The sequence below is a fragment of the Prinia subflava genome, chromosome 2 (assembly GCF_021018805.1).
Source record: "Prinia subflava isolate CZ2003 ecotype Zambia chromosome 2, Cam_Psub_1.2, whole genome shotgun sequence".
Classification (NCBI taxonomy): domain Eukaryota; kingdom Metazoa; phylum Chordata; class Aves; order Passeriformes; family Cisticolidae; genus Prinia; species Prinia subflava.
The window spans coordinates 23,717,335-23,731,061 of NC_086248.1; the positions used below are offsets into that span (position 1 = coordinate 23,717,335).

Consider the following 13,727-nt stretch of genomic DNA (forward strand, 5'->3'; position numbering starts at 1 on the left):
TTGCCTTAGGAGATGTAGGGCTGACCCTGGGCTTAGAAATTATCTTTGTCCAACCTCATCCCCATGCCTTGAGCACACCCCAGTGAGGACCCTGCCTAGCTTTCTGGTCTCTGTGCCAAGGTTATTTCATTTTGCTGGTGATGATCACACTGCTGAAGCCCAGGATCACACTGGAGTTTATATTGCATTGCTCTGGTTCACCCTGCCGGGGTGAGAAACTACAGGCAGAAGTGGTTTGTGCTCAGTGGTCCAGTTTGTGTCTGAGACAGAGTACAACAGCCACATCTCCTGCTCTCCACAGTCAGGGGGGTCTGGAGAGCTGGCTGCCAGCTTGGCCTGCCTCCACTCACATCCCATGCCATCCTCTGTCCTACTGCTCTTTAGAATCAGATGCCTGTAGCTGATGCCAGTGGGATGAATAATGCACAGAAATGCTGCAGAGTGGGATGAAAGGTAGGAAATGGGGGTGATGCCAAGTCTTGCTTCCCCTCAGCAGAAAGGTATTTTTTTTGCTGGAAGGCTTTCCTGTTTTTCATTAGGCAGCTGTGTGACGGTCTCTAGGCAAGGAGTCCCAGTCCCTCGCAGTGCCAAGAAAAACACTCTAAGTTCTTGGCCCCCGAATGCCCATGTGGTGAGTAAGCTGGCAAGGATTAGATGTCCAGCTCTGCCTGTGCATGCACGGATGGGAACAGACGGGAAGCAATACAGTCCAAGCTAGAAAATGGTTGAAGGGAAAGAAGAAACCTAACTGAAAAATGCTGGAGAACTTGAGGTCGTCTTGGCACAGATGCTTCCCCAGCACAAATCAAAGAGTAGGGAGAAAATGGAACCTCTCAGGATGGTAATAGGCTTCTCTCTTTCATTCTTTCCTCCTCCCTGTCCCCAGTCACTTCTTTTGAACATGACCTGCCAGAGCAACACACAACAACTCCTCACTGGCACACAGACTGGCTGTAGTCAAGGCACTGATAGTAACGCACTCCTTAAGATCTTTCATCAAAATCTGTACTGTCAGCCCATACCGTCAGATAAAAATCTGCTTACTTTTGATCTAATTGCATTTAATAGGAGCTTGGACTTTTTACAGAGAAAGAATAACTGTTGTTAAGTATTTTATAAACTACCATTTTTCTGGCCAGAAGATAAACTCTTAGAAGTCAATGATGAGGAGCCATCATGCACCAACCCTTTTTTTTTTTTTGAGCACAGTGTGGTTCTGGGTATTACCTTAACTTTCCTTCACTGGGAAGTGAAGGAAAATTTACTTTTTACTTTCTCAGTGTGAGCATGATTTCAGTTTTCCCTTTGTGTCATGTCACAGCTGTGTAACTTTGGAGTAACTTTGAGATACATAACTAAATTCAATGGCTAGATTAACATTGTTTTCAAAGACTGAGAAAAGAGTTTACAGCCATTTCTTGCTTAACATAAGCCATAGTATCTTGCCCAGTTGTTCAATTCATAGCCAACATTTACAGTTACACTTTTCTTCGGAAAAGACATTGCTTTGTTCAAAGGGAGACACAATGCTGCTACACAAGCTGCAGGGATTTGCATTTACTACTCCCATGGCTGTACAAAGTCATGAATTCTCATATTGAGAGGGAATGGCCTGCAAAGCCTTCCAGACTTCACCTGTCTAGAAGAATCTTACAAGAAGGAGTTTCCCATTTCTAAGAGAATCTTGTTCCATGGAACACTGTATTGGGTTTGCATGGCCCCATTTTGGTATTGGGTGGGTTATAGGGGTGGCTTCTGTGAGAAGCTGCTGGAAGCTTCCCGCATGTGCAACAGAGTCAATGACAGATGGCTCCAAGCTGGACCACTGCTGGCCCAGGCTGAGCCCACCATCAACAGTGGTAGTGCTTCTGGAAGAGTATATTTAAGAAAAAGAGAAACGCCTGCACAACAGCACTCAGCTGGGAAAGGGGAGTGAGAGTATGTGTGAGAAACAACTCTGCAGACACCGAGGTCAGAAGAAAGGAGGGGGAGGCAGTGTTCCAGGTGCCAGAGCTGAGATTGCCTGCAGGCCATGGTGCAGCCCATGGTGAGGCATCTGTGCCCCTGCAGCCCATGAATGTCCATGGGGATGCAGAGATCCACCCGCAGCTCCTAGAAGAACCCCCAGCAAAGCACATGGGTGGCCAAAGGAGGCTGTGATCCTGTGGGAAATCCACAATGGCACAGACTCCTGGCAGGACCTGTGGCCCTGTGGAGAGAGGAACCCAGGCTGGAGCAGAAAGGCAAGCTGCTCACAGAGTTCTCTTCAAGCACAAAAGGAGACACATTTTAAGGATGTAGGCCATGATAAAAGCATGGCTATAATAATCCAGAAACAAAGACACTTGAAGATAAACAGTCTGATGCAAGAGAAAACTGGCATCAGAGTTCATAGCATCAAGACCTCTAAGAAATCACAATGGGATCTCCTAGCTGAAAACTGAGGGGAAAGCATGAACCATGTCACTGGGGCTGAACTGGGGCCAACACAATGATCACTGAAAGTGCCATGACTGATGCACAGTTAAAGTCTTTGGGCAAGGAAGCAATCACATTTCACCTCAGGTACCTGATACTTCTTCCCCTCCCTTTGCTCATATGATTGCTAGAAAGGTCATTATTTCCAAGAAAGGACTTCATGACTGCAGAACCGAAAGTCCTGTATGCATAGCCCAAAGGAGTTTCTCATGCTCTCTGCAAAAGGTCAGCCAGGGCTTGAGGCTTGGACTAGGGTTTGCTTCTCTACCTCAGAGTGGGCACAGACAGAACAGAGCCACCTCTGAGTTGTATTCAAAGATAGTGGCAAAGCTTGTCCCCTGCCCCTGCAGCAACTCTGGTTTGTGCTGACAGCCTTCACCACACTGTAAAGAACAGGCTGGATCACATACCTGAACTCATCTAGTGAATGTACCATGCTTAGACACTGCAACCCTGCATGTCTCAAAAAACAGCAGCAGCTCTGTGTTTGATGTCATTCATCCCTTCTGGAAACACATACACAAGAAGCCAGGAGGGAAACTTCCAGCCACAACTTTTAAGGCATCATGACAAAATCTTCTCTAACTTACAGGATACATTGTTGGCCAAAAGGGATACTCAATGTCAGCTGAAAGGGGATTAGGACATGTATTGATGCAGTACCAGCAGGAAAAGCATTCCAACTATTTTTAGGGGTTTTCCAAGCATAGTGGCTGATGCTGTGCAATCAGACAGATGCTACCTTAACAATGGCAAGGACTTCTTTCCTGTGGGAGTGTCAGACCATTGGTCTGAGTCCTGAGAAACTCCAGTGTGAACACAGTGAGTACTTGCCAGGTATGCAACTCCGCCTTTTTTTGAATCTGAAAATGTGGGTTCAAGTCATGCAAGTAACCAACACATACTGCAAATTTTATTTTTATTTCCTTATTACAGAAACTAAATTAGCATATGCCTACATCTTAATTAAAACAAATTCCCCACTGCAGAAAAAGAGCATTCTTTTTATTCTCGAAAGCACACCTGTGAACACAGAACAAAGTATAATTCAGTACATAAAAGCTTCTTGGTGCACCTCCCACTGCAGTTTCTCCATTAGTTCTTTTAAAAAAAAAACATTACATCTTAGGTATTTATATATGCTTCCATTAAGCTTTGCATCTTCTACACCTAATGCAATTCACTTTTAGAAATCAGTGAAGAAGCTAAATCAAAAAGGCCTCTTAAGTTTATTTACAGACGCAATGGCTGAATTTAAATAGTTTACAGTCACTCCCAGCACCAGCTTCCAATTCAAAGGATTAGTGCATTCCACAATTTCTCTTTAAACTGTTTTCTACAGGGGATGAAGTTGTCCATAACTGCAGTTATGTAGGTAACTTCAGCCACCTACATAAATTATGTTATAGAAAGTAATCATGCTGACAAAAATATTTATAATTAACAAAATGACAAAATGAAAAACTCAACCTTCAGGAAGAATGGACAGGAGTTTGGTTTTGTGCTGCAGTCATTGTCAACTATGGGAAGAGCAGCAATGTGGGAGGAGAGCAGTTGGCTTCAGCAGGCTGAAGTCCAGGGCAGGTGTCCCTGGTTCCTTTGTGGAGAGAGATGTATGTCCAGCCCTCACTTCCTCCTCTCTTTCGACACATCTCCCATTACTACTTTTTTGTGAAATCATCAGGCAGATTTCTGAACTGAGATAGCATACAGCTTATTTCAGAGGGGAAGAAAATAACTGTGCATCTGCAGGCAGGATGACTTGCATTATCTGAAAAAAGACCTATCTGTTCCTCTGAGTTTTACAGTTTACAAGTGGATGCAGGTCTTGTGGCAACTGAGAAACTGCTCTAAGATTAACAGCTGGGATGCACATATATTTGTCTGTTCTTACAAACTTTCAAAACCCAAATGGAAGGAAGAAGTATCTGTGATTCAGGTAGATCCAGAAGGATTTTTTTTTTCTTATACAATAAGGTAAATTACTTAGCACATTCCAGGTTAAAAAAATTACAGTAAACATTCAGTAACTGGAATGCATATAATATACAAGTACCATTACATTTACAAAGCTGTTCATGACAATTTTTCTTTCTATATTAAGCATAAAAAAGTTACAAGCTAATTCACAATAACCTTAGTTACAATGTTATTAAAATACATTGATGTTAATCATAAAAATATTTTACTATTTACATGTATATTGTATAAACCTTAACAATAAGAATATGCCTATTTTAGGATGCCTTAAATTAACATTTAGGCAGATTGGACCATTTATAGTGCAGTATCCCTGTTTTGGTCTTCACACCATGAAACTGTAGCAGATTCACAGTATCTTTGCTAGTGCTTTGCTAAAAGGCTAATCTTTTTATTACTTAAGAAGCAATCTTTCATTATTCCAAAGAATCAGTTTTGTTTCCACTTTGTTTCTTATTAAATCCTACCCCCAATAGTTCAGGACACTCTGCCTGGCCTTGAGCAATTTGGTTGCATTTCCACATAAGGCTGTAATTAATTTCATCAGTTATCACACTGTCTTGCTTGTAGTCCGGATGCTGTGCGATGAATTCCCTCATCCATCGAGCAACTGTCATTAATTCTCCTGTGGGCAAGAGGAAATTAAATTTCACAGTTTACACATCTAATTTAGCAGTAGAACACCTAGGGTTCTGTGCACTATATACACAATTAATGAGCAGCCCATGCTTTCATGAGAAACACATTCCTATGCTTTTTGGTTTTCAAATATGGCTAAACTGCAGGCACAATTACGCTCATGCATCCCTGATGGTCTAAAAGCCACTTATCTGGTGCAATTTTCCGACTTTCAGATGTTTCAATGACATAATGCAGAGAGAAGTAGCAACTAGAACAGGTGCTACCAACAAATTGTATAGCAAAAGGTCTTAAACACTTCATTTAACAGAGAATCTGGCTGAGATGAATCAACACCTCTGCACTACTACATTTATATAAAATAAGTTTGTAGTTGATCCATCCAACTGAGCTGCTAGTTTTGATCAGTCAACCTTGACTTAGTATTCTTTTTCCCTCTGGCAGCTATACTAGCACAAATTAGGCTGGTTCCCAATTATACCAACTTCTGGTTGTACAGAGTGCCTCTGCTTCACTCCACAGTTCTTGGGCTGGTCAGCAGGTACCTAAGGGTCCCCAGCACCCCTATACAAGGTCACTGAATGACACACCCCACTTGCAGGAGTCTGGTATCCCCATGACATAGCAGCTGGGGGCTGGCTGGACACCAGTGTCCAGGCTGCTGAATACTGCTCCTGAATGCAGCATGTGCAAGCCAACCTTAACTACTACAAGTTTTAGGTAACTCTGACAGTTAAGACATTAAGATGGGCTGATGGGATGCTCAAAGAGCCAAGAAAAACTTTCATGGCTAGCTACTGGAACATCAGCTTTGTTGTGAGAGTGGAAAGAGTCAAGGGCTTCCACTACAGAAGTACTTGGTTTAGGAATAGTGCAAAAAACAAGCGCAATCAAGTTAGAGAAAGCACGAAGGAACACCCAAATAAAAAATAAAAAGAATCCAGCACTATCTAAAAATATCCTAGCAGTGGTTTTGAACAGACGTACCTGAAGACATATCAGAAAAAATGCAGACAGTACCAGAAAGAAAAGCAGAATAAAAAAGGTTACTAGAAATCAAAATGTGCCTCAAAAAACCAGAAGTAATGTTTCAAAAGAATGAGGTCAGAGTTTACACTCCTACATAAGAGGGCAGGAAAAAAAATTACAGAAGAGGCTTTATTTGTTGAAGGCACTAAAAACTCAACATGAAAACTTTCTGACACCAAGGGATGTCAGGGGGCCTGCAAGAAAGTCAGTGGAATCAGGAGATGAGCAGAGTGAAGCTTAAAAAGAAACACACTTGAGGTGCAAGCCCTGCAGGCGTCAGTGCTGGAGGAGCTGGGGAGTGTCCAGTGCACAGCAACACAGACACCTAGCGGCCAGGCAGGCCAGGCACTCCCCGGGCCTGCCCCGCTGTACCTGCACACCCTCACTGGAGCCTGCAGCTCTCGCAAGTACCCACGGGAGTATGGCACCACTGACTGACAAAAGGTGGGAGAAGCTTCCAGGCAAGGAGAGGCGAAGGGAATTTTAAGTTCAGGTGCAGCCATATACTGGAGAAGTCAACACAATTATGAATGCTGATGACAAGTGAGTAGATAAACATGATCCTACAGCACAGGAACTAGAAGACGTATCATGGAATAATCATGAAGAGCATTTAAACGTGAAAAACTACAGAATTCATTTTTTCAAAATGCATATAATAGAACTGTGTAATTTCTTACTGTATGACTTTAGGGGGACCAAAAGTGTAACTGCTTCAAGAAAGGTAAGGCAAAAATCATGGAAATCACATCTGTGAATGCTCATCAAGCTCTGTGATTAATGCACTGCAGGCAGCCAGGAGTCAGGAGCACACCAGGACATGGACCACTTGATGCTGCTGCCTCACTACTGCTTCCATGAATATTTGGTGGTGATCAGCAGCTGCTGCCTGCCTAGCAAACCTGTAGTCTCACTGAGTGGTGGCAGTCACACACCAGCTATACAGAGACCAGGAGGGTAATACCTTGCTGTATTGCAGGAGAGGAGGTGGCTGAAGCTCAAATGAATTATGCTGGTGCAAGGTTACAGCCACAGGAGCTAAAGTGTCAGTGGTCTTAACTCGTGAGTGCTGTGTTCACCATTAGAAATCTGAAAAATGGCCACACTTTATGGATATGACTGATACTAAACAGGCTGCAGATCAGGAACACTTCATTTAAGATCAAGAATAACATGGAATAATCCAAAGCTCACAATTAAAAAACATCATGGCACAGTAATACAACACCTAATGCTTTTTTATTCTGTGAATTCTAGTTCTTAAGAAGCCTCATTTAAAAGTCATTTCAGCTGAACTATAAACCCTATACTCTCATCTACCTTGCTCTCACAGCTTTTAGCTCTGTGTAAATACAGGAGCTGACTTTTGCAATGACTGCAACTTTGCATCAGGTGGGAAAGTTTTTCTTTGGCAGAGAACACCTGCAGCTGGGGTTGGACCCAGATCACAAGGCCTTAGGAAAAAGACTGCTAGAGTTATGGATTCCTTGTTTTCTCAAGACGATTTCTCTGCAGGAAAAAGAAACCAACTCAACAGACAAGGGAATGTTTAAAAACATGTTACTATTCTGAAGAACTACTAAAGTAGTGAATTACCAGATAAGACAAAATCCTGATTTCCACCTCAGCTTCAGAAAGGTCTTCACCTAGAAGCTTCTACAGTAATTTTCAAGAATTAAAAAGGAATGCAGCAGTTTAAATCTTGGGGGGCATGGGGGGAGAGGGAAGAAAAAAGAATTCTTGATTTATTAGGCTAAAATTAACCATCTAGCTAAATCTACATCAATGTAGTTATACAGATTTACACAGAAAAAAGTTAAAAGCTGCTGCAGACTGAGCTAAGCATACAGTTCTGAATTAAGTTTAGCCTGCATCTTTCACTCATTATACTGCTTATATTTTAAGAAGAAATATAAACAGTCATTATACACCTGCCTTAAAAAACGTTGCAGTGTGGGAAAGACAGTGGAAGAGCCTGCTCTGCCCTGCCTTGAAGGAGTTCTGCTACTTATGGAAGGACTTTCGTATCAGTGAGCTAAAGTCTATGTCCCATGGTCTTGCAGACCCAAGTTTAGACTTATGAATGCTTTGGAGCAGTAAGCTTTAGAGTAACACCAGTCATATCAGGCAAGCTATCAGACCCAGCCTCAAATACTCTTACAACACTCAAGTGACAGGGCAAAATGGACTAGTGTACGTTTAAACTACTACAAAGTGGACAATACAGTGGTAAAACCAGAAGTAAACGGTGTTGAAAAGCAAAACTGAGGACTGGGTATATACTACCTCTAAACCATGATTGTTACTCCATCAGTTAGTCCTGATTTAAGTTCTAAAATGGATCACTAAACATTAAAAAAAGCCAGGACAAGATTTAAGCTAGAGAACACACTCCAGTCCTTTGCTCAATGATTTAACAGCTAGCAAGACATCCATAGCTCCCATCAGTCTTATCCAACTGGAAGTAGAAAAAATGCCAAGAAAGTCAATGTCCAAAAATGTCAAACATACCAGAGGCTCTCTTTTTTATTAGCTTCAGATAGTTTAGGATGGTGCATCTTGTGTCCACATCCACTTCCATGTTTTCAAGATAGGAATTCAAAATCGGGATCAAACCAGGAAAGACTCCTTCCTGTGTAAGAGAACAGAATCAGCATAAAACACACTCAGTCTGGTTTCTGGGAGGGTAGAATAGAATGAGTTCCAGGTAGAAGAGGCTATTACCTTCCCATTGATAATTGTATCAATGCTCATTAAGGTGTACTCTTCTGTGTCGGTGCCTGTCCCATTCTGTGCAGAGCCACATCCATCCACAACAGCGTTTCCCCCTTTATGTGTGACAAAGGGAAAGGAAAAAAATGGTTAAAAGGCAAGACATGCACTAAACATCTACAACAGTGTAGTCAGATTACTTGATGTGATACCTTTACATATATCTTTTCTGAAGTAAAACATTCCCTGTCGTACAGCATCTCTTTTCTGGGCCACCTTCATGTTTTCATCCACCTGGCAAAAAAAAGTATTTCAGAGATCTGTGACATTTTAGAAAAGTAGGATTCTACCAAACTGTCACATTTGGGTTTCATAAGCTGAAACATCTACTGTATTTCTTACTATTTCATCACACAAGATCAAGCTGTGAAGCTAAGTTTTATTTCATTCTTCAGTGTCCAGGACAAACCCACAAATAGATAACATTTTATGGAACTGTGTCTCCAGCAGAATAGGTATTGGTATCATCTTACAACATGCTATGCTAATTTAAGTTTGGATGAAAACACAGGAACAGTTATGATTAACAGGTTGCATCCCTTCTGGCAGACTTTTTGCATATTTAGATGCAATTTAAATAAGTACGGAAGAAGAAAATTTCAATTTTCCTAGCCACTGCTTTTATTAACAATTTGCTGCTTTGATTAACAACATCATCACTGTCTTTAGAAGAATTATCACTGTATTAAACAAACTTTCAGAACCAGCATTCAAGTAAGTTTGTATGGGAATTGTATCTATTCCATTTCCAATCATCTGTCAGATATTTAAACTTAGATTGCTAGCAAAAAAGTTCTAAATTTCAGGCTTCTCGAAAATCCTCCAAATGACAATGTTTGCTCTGCAAATGACATAAGCATTGCTCCATCTTTCTGGATGGAAGATTTTGTCCAAGTTCTTTGGTTGGTGTGTTCTCAGGGAGTTAACATCATCCAGCTTTTGGACACTAGCCTCACCATATTGTCTTCAGAAAAAGAGAGATAATTTGCTGAATTCTTTGTCTGATCTTTAACTAAAGGCTATGCAAAATCTTCGCTTACTTCTTACCTTTCAAAGCTTAGTTTTCAATTCATTTTATATTATGAAACCTATTTACACAACAGGTTGTTCTGAAAGTTTGAAAGAACTCCAGTCCCAGCTGACGAGGGTTCATCCGCATTCAGTCCGACAGCCAAGATTAGTGTGAGATTAGCCCCATAACCCCCTATTATTTTACTTGAAAGAGGCAGGCTTACCAATGGTTGTGCAATTCTGTGTTGCATTACCTGCCAAATTGCTTGGCAAGCTCAAGCAATTTTCAGTCCCCCAGCCCTCCATTCTGTTCAGGTTCTTTCAGCACCTGATCTCTTATTCACTCTTAACTGGTAGTTAAAAATTTTGTGCTTTTGAGACACTCAAATAACAACATAATTATGTAATCTAGGTGCTAAATTGCTGCATTATTTATGGAGTCTGAACTCCCTGACATGTCCTTTTAGAAGTCATACCAAATCATACCATGTCTGTATGGTATGATTACTGTAAATTTCTTACTTCAGTATTTTTCTCCATTTTAATTAAAAACCTCTCTGAAAAGCCTCAGGATACTATGGCTATGCTGAATTTTCCAGCATAGTATCAAAAACCTTCTGCCCTACAACATCTTTTTTAAAGATCACAGGAATGGCCATCTAAAATACATTTTTTGGTCAAGTGCCTCAGAAAGAGGACACGCAAGACAGTTTCAGACAAAACAGTTCAGCAATTGTGAGGGCAGGATTAAGGAAAAAGTACACTTAGCGTGGCTTGTCTGTCTAAAGACAAGTCACAGTTGTGACCAGAATCAGCAGTATTTGTTTGCACTCAAATACTGTGTAACACTAAGCATGCTGAAAACTCCTCCTTTCCCTCCCCACTAGATACAAACAAAACACAAAATAAGAGCAGCAGACAAAGGCAACATTCATGTTAAGTCTAAAGTTTTTATTTTGATTTCCGCAGGTTATTTTTCCCCCTGCATGTAAAATGTGGGAAACATACCCTTTCCCAGCTTAGTAACAGCCTTGTGACAATGGTATTTCTCAACTTTTCTGCAACAGTTAGACAATGCTAGGCATCACAGAAATTCCTATAGCATTTGTCTATGTTTAATTGCTATGAGACAGCAGTAAAATATTTGCTCAATATTGTAGAGTTTAAATTAGTTCAAAGTACTGGTACAGATGAAAACTGACTAGAAGATAAGAATTACTGTTCTATAAGTGGGGAAATATTATTTCCTAGCTTGCAGGGGACAAAAATCAGACTCAATACATTCCATTTAGCTCTAACAGATCTGATCTTTCACACCTACCTTGGACAAAGGGATGAGAAAATCCAGTTTATATGACAGAATCACTCTGGTTAGCAATACCACAAACACAACATATGCCGAGTTTTCAAAGTCTGTTAACTGGACCTAGACATGACAGGAGTAGAGAGATTCAATTACTTTAGTGGGAACACACTCATGCAAGGACAGTCTGGAAGAGTTTGACTCAGATGTTCATGTTGGTACTTGTGTTCACGCACACTGTACTCGCTGAGGGTGATGCACATCCACAATCACCAGCAGTGCACAATGCACTCACACGCTTCAACAAACTCAACCCTGCAATTCAATGCAAAGCACACTTGTGTTTCAAAAGACTAATAACCTGCACCTTCAGGCTCTCTAATTACAGAAGCATAGTAGCTTTTAAATTTCCACTCGAAAAGGATTAAACTCAGAGAGCTTAGAAACAGCTATAGAATAAAAGCACTTGTGAAAAAAACAAAACTGTGACAGTTGAATTGTTCAGTACCAGGAAATGTACTGAAGAAACACAGTCTCTAGAAGCTAAATAGGGCTTTGTTTACTGCTGCTTTAATACAAGCCTAATTCCCTTCTCCATCACCCCAAATCCATCAGCATGCGTTACTGTGCTGCAGTGGATTCCCCTGTCAGTTACATTCCCACAGTCCGTGTCTGATTAAATACTGCTGTCCACTTCACTTGCATCTAGCAAATCAAAGGGGAGAAAACACAGCACAAGTAGTAGGAGTTTGATACTGGATGGCAGAATGCCTGGTACTTTTCCACTTAAAAGGAAATGTGCTCTTGGACATACTGATGTCTTCCTTACCTCCATAGGTCTGAATTCCACTCTCCATCCAATATCTGAATTTGGAGGTGGTGGCTTAAACCTCATTGTCTGCCAGTTTGTAGACTGAATATTCTGCAGAGCACATGAAATAATCTGTCACAATCTAGGTATGTATCACTCTATGATATAATCAAAGAAAAATAAGCAGATAACTAGAGTCCTAGTGTTTTCTGTGGAACAGTGTAGCAGGTTAGAGAAGTGGTTCCAAAGTAAGTGCTGTAACTTCCTAAGGCCCACAGTACAACTACCCATCCCAGGAGCAAATTTGTTGTACTTTCTCATGCTGTTTTGGCTGAGTGTTCTGTATAGGACACTAAGGGACTGGCATGCAGCTGACTTTATTTCTTCATGAGAGGCTGACACATCCTGAACTAAAAAGGCCTAATATTACCACATCTATTACCTCATAAAGCTTTAAAAGAGAGATTTCTACATAAATAAAATACAAACCAGTTTCAAGAAGCCTTAACAATTGACAGTTCCCCTATACTGCTATTTATATACATAGCAATAATTTAGGCTTTTTGTATTTTATTTGGTTTAAAGTATAAGCCATCATCTTTTAAATAAAAGATAAAACAAATGAGTGTGCTTATAACTGCAAAGTCATATGCTAAAAAACTAGCTGAAGTGAAAAATTAATGAAAAAAATTCTTAGCTAATACAGCCATCCTCTAATTAAGTAGCATTATAAAAATAAACAATTATATGTATATTTATTAAATTCCTGTAAATCAGACGTAACCTCAAAATGGTCGGATTCATTTGCATCATCTAGATGTATTTTCTCCTCAAACAAAGTCAATGGGTCTCGAATGAACAAGTGTGCAATATGCTGTGCCAAAAGGTGGTCAATACCTACAAAATGAAAATTCAAATAAACAATTCACACATATCAAAACAGGCTCTAGGAAATTATTTTTTTAAACAATACTGAAAATATCTAACACTGCAATGCTACCTCAACCCACCACATCCTGTTAAAGTGATGACTTCAGGAAGGAAGGAAATGATTAAAAAGAGAAAAAAACCCCAAACCAAACAGGTTCTTGTTTGGAAATGGCAGCTGAATATTGGTGTGGCTGCCATTCTTCCTGGTTTCTGATGCATTCTGTGCCATGTTTCCTAAAGCAGTTCGTCTCTCTCCATAAAAATAAAACATTAATTCCAGCTTGAGAAACCCAGTTTGATGCATTAGGGACAGTTTCTGTTACAAATTAATCCTTTTTAAAAATCTCTCAAAACCACTCTGCACGGATACTTCCTGAGTAGGAGTCACTCTGAAGGCTACACAATGTTGGTAACAAACAAGAACAAAAACATAAAATATCCCCACACTCTGCAAACATAATTCTTAACCTGCTCATAATGAAGCAAACACTTACCTTCCTTTATTAGGTGCTCGTAGATATCTTTGTCTATTGTCAAATCAATGTCATTGTATTTCTCACCACATTCAGATAGATAACTGTCTATGGAATCATATCTGGATTTACTGATTCTATAATGGTTGTTCTTCAGTGGCTATATAATTTAAGAATACAATATTTTAACAGCTTGTTAACAATGTTACCTAAGTTTTGCTCACTAATGACACTTACGTTGAGATTATTATCCTATTTAAAAAACCCTACAACCTCAATTAAAATTATTAAAAGCACAAGT

General features: G+C 40.3%; 1 protein-coding gene across 1 annotated transcript in view; it reads right to left on the reverse strand.

Annotated features, from left to right (window-relative positions):
- Positions 1-3,380: 3,380 nt before the first annotated feature.
- The window catches only part of GCLC (glutamate-cysteine ligase catalytic subunit), a 34,319-nt gene continuing 23,972 nt past the window's right edge, over positions 3,381-13,727 (reverse strand). The window contains exons 9-16 of the mRNA XM_063389375.1: positions 13,448-13,586; positions 12,808-12,920; positions 12,042-12,134; positions 11,231-11,335; positions 9,051-9,132; positions 8,851-8,954; positions 8,638-8,758; positions 3,381-5,083 (exon numbers count right to left, since the gene is read on the reverse strand). Of these exons, the coding sequence (XP_063245445.1) occupies positions 4,875-5,083; positions 8,638-8,758; positions 8,851-8,954; positions 9,051-9,132; positions 11,231-11,335; positions 12,042-12,134; positions 12,808-12,920; positions 13,448-13,586 (966 nt within the window). The 3' untranslated portion in view covers positions 3,381-4,874. The remainder of the gene's footprint in view (positions 5,084-8,637; positions 8,759-8,850; positions 8,955-9,050; positions 9,133-11,230; positions 11,336-12,041; positions 12,135-12,807; positions 12,921-13,447; positions 13,587-13,727) is intronic.